We start from the raw sequence: 3,485 nt of genomic DNA on the forward strand, positions 1-3,485 counted from the left end.
TCAATGTTTGTTTAGCAGTTGTAATTAAATATTCATAGTTATATACATCACAGGTTCCCCCCACCCCAATTTATTTGCATTAATAATTTCTTATACGTTAACAATATGCATAGAATACTTCTGATCAGGATAATAATGTTGCACTTTAACCAAAGTGTTCCTATATTAGCAAAGGTGAGTTATGTATCTGAAATGCTATCCCTTTGATGGCAAAAGGGAAAGATGTGCTATAATTAAGCTGTCAAAGATTAATAGTGGATTCAACAGGAAGTAGAGGTAGAAAAGTATTAGAAGCAAGATTATAGGAGGAAAAAATATATTAATCCCTTTTGATTATTTTCTCTGTGACTGGTGGTTCATTCTACTTATAGAAATATAAAAATCATTGTCCTTTTTGTTTGTTTGTTTCATATATATAAAACATAATGTATCTTGTGTGGAATAGAACTGACCTATGTTTCCTCCTACTTCACTAGCCCTAAAGGTGACAAAAGAGAAGCTCAGGTGACACAATTTTTAAGTTCTTGGCTGCTAATCACAAGGTCAGTGGTTGGATCTTACCAGGTGTTCCCTGGGAGAAAACAATCTGGCTGTCTACTCCCATAAAGATTATAGCCTAGGAAGTCCCATATGGCAGTTCTCTCAGATAACATTGTTCTTAGCCAAAATCTCCTTGATGGCCCTTAGTAAAAGATTTAACAGAAGAGGCACTGAAAGAACATTAGTAGTTTAGATGGGTAAGAAGTGAAATTAAGATTCAGTCCATCTCTTTAAAAGTCATGTGGCATAAAATGATTGATAATCTATCACGATCAGAGACATTATTAGACCTGGTAGTCTAGTGGTAAGAAGCTGCACTGCAATCCCAAAGGCACATGGTTTGAATACACCTGTTACTCTCTGGAAGGATGGACAATCTCCTCCTCTATGATTAACTGGTTCTGAAAACCTACCGGTGGGTCAACTATGGGTTGGTTCCAACTCAATGGTACACAACAAAAACAACAATGACCTGCTTTGCCCGCATAGTCCCCAAATCACACACAATCAAAACAGATCTGCAAAACTCAATTGTGATTGTACCTGAATCCTACCAAATATAAAATTATGTTGTCAGATGTATTTCCAGTAGCATTTACTCTGCTTGGGAATTTCAAATGTCAAAAGATGACAAAACTTTCTGTGGACTTCATGATCTATCATGTACTCATTTCTCAGATAGGTCTCAGCTATGGAGAGTGAACTGAAAAGGAATTATTCGGAATTGACAGAATTTATTCTTCTGGGATTCAGAACATCTCCAGAAATACAGATTCTTTTATTCTTACTGTTCTTGCTTGTTTACATGGTCATCGTGGTGGGGAATATCAGCATGATAATTGTCATTAAGGTGGACTCTAAACTTCATACACCTATGTATTTTTTCCTCAGAAATTTGTCCTATTTAGACCTTTGTTACTCCACAGTCATAGCTCCAAAATCTTTGGCCAATTTCCTGTCCAAGGAAAAGAAAATTTCTTACAATGGGTGTGCAACACAATTCTTTTTCTTTGCTCTCTTTGTTGGTACTGAAGGCTTTCTTCTGGCTGTGATGGCATATGATCGCTTCTCAGCCATTTGTTCACCTTTCCTGTATACTGTACGTATGTCTCACCAGGCTTGTGTCCGTTTAGTTGTTGGTTCCTATATCTGTGGATGCATCAATTCTATGATTCAAACAGGCTTCACCTTCAGTTTGCGTTTCTGTGGTGAAAATCGACTAGATCACTTTTTCTGTGATGTCCCTGCCCTAATCAAGATTTCTTGTGTCAATACTTTTGTCAATGAGATTGTGCTGTTCATTCTTTCTGCTTTCATTATCATCACCACCACAACAGTCATTCTGGTTTCTTATGCTTATATCCTCTCTACTGTATTGAAGATCCCTTCAACCCATGGCAGAAGTAAAACCTTCTCCACTTGTACCTCTCACATCATTGTGGTGAGTTTATTTTATGGAACTGTGTTCTTCATGTATGCCCAACCTGGGGCCATCTCCTCACCAAAGAAAAGCAAGATTATAGCAGTGTTCTACACTCTTATCATCCCCATGCTAAATCCTCTGATTTATAGCCTAAGGAACAGAGAGGTGAAAAATGCTGTGAAAAGGCTATTGTTAAAAAGAATATCTTTCCTTTGAATTTCAACCATCTACTAAAATGTGAAAGTGAATTAATACAAGAAATAGTCTCAATAATTTATTACAAAATAATTTGAACTAACTCAATCTCACAGCTCTAATTTGATTCTGACTCATAATGCTCCTCCACTGGGTGCTATTATTTGATTTCACTTATGTTGTTAGGTGCCATCAAATCACTTGCAACTCATAATGACTCTATATACAATAGCTTTGAACCCTGCCCTATCCTGAGCCAGTCTCACTGATTCCAACACAAATACCCCAAGTACCCTAGTCATAGTGTCAATCCATCTCATCCGGGGGCTTGTTCTCCTGTGCTGTCCTTTCCACCCTTCCAAGCATGATGTTCTTCTCTAAGGACTGCTCCCTCCTGGACACATGTACCAAGTATGGTGATAGAATTCCAAAATTATTGCCTTCACGAAGAAACTTTGTTTCATCCTCTCCACGACAGACCTCTTCATTCTCCTGGAGGTCAATGGGATGTTCAATACTCTTCTCCAGCATCACAACTCAAAGGCATCAATTAATCTTCTGTCATCCTAAATCATTGTTCAACTCTCTGATGCATTAAAGTAATTGTCAAGACCATGGCCTGGACCAGGAGCACCTTAGTCCCTAGACTGATGTAAGTTTTTAGCACTTTGGAGAGGCCTCTAATAGCAGACTTCCCAATGAAACTCACCTTTTGGTTTCCTGACTGCTGGTGCCAAGAGTGTTGATTGTAGAACCAAGCAAGCTGAAATTGTTAACAACCCAAATCTCTTCTCCATCTGTTACGGTGCTATCAATTGGCCCAGTGGTGAGAATCTTTGTCTTCTTGACGTTGAGCTTCAATACATATTGAAGGCTTACAGACCCTTAATAAGGTCAAGGTTTTCATTATATAGATTTAAAATTGCAACTCATAAATACTTATTAAAATTAATAAATACAGCGCTAGCAAGTGAATATGCTATTACTCATGAAATGAAGTGTTCAGAGTAAGAGAGAGAGAGAGAAAGATTTTTACATGGTGATCCTTTATGTTTTACCCAAATTATGATAGAATTTGCCTCTGTCTAACCGTGCAAACGAGAATTTGAAGTGCTATACTGATGTAAATCATTGACTTTATAATAGTAATCATATCAAGAACTAGAATGTCTTTAAATTAGTCAGATATAAATGATTGCATTAAGAAGCAGAACAAAAGAAATGTGATATAATTTTTGATGTTAGAGATTTAATAATGTAATCTTTTTAGATTTTTTTATTGGTCTTATTAGTTTATATATTCATAGGCCATTTATACAACATATAT

General features: G+C 36.8%; 1 protein-coding gene across 1 annotated transcript; it reads left to right on the forward strand.

Moving 5' to 3' along the window:
• Positions 1-1,231: 1,231 nt before the first annotated feature.
• LOC102856689 (olfactory receptor 12-like) lies at positions 1,232-2,179 on the forward strand. The gene has a single exon (XM_006883991.1). The coding sequence runs from the start codon at positions 1,232-1,234 to the stop codon at positions 2,177-2,179; it is 948 nt and encodes a 315-aa protein (XP_006884053.1).
• The last annotated feature ends 1,306 nt before the right edge of the window (positions 2,180-3,485 follow it).

The sequence above is a fragment of the Elephantulus edwardii genome, unplaced genomic scaffold (genome assembly GCF_000299155.1).
Source record: "Elephantulus edwardii isolate Elephantulus edwardi_28Jun2011 unplaced genomic scaffold, EleEdw1.0 scaffold00030, whole genome shotgun sequence".
Lineage (NCBI taxonomy): Eukaryota > Metazoa > Chordata > Mammalia > Macroscelidea > Macroscelididae > Elephantulus > Elephantulus edwardii.

Coding starts and splice junctions, on each gene's coding strand:
- LOC102856689 (XM_006883991.1), top strand. CDS start 1,232: ATGGAGAGTGAACTGAAAAGGAATTATTCGGAATTGACAGAATTTATT.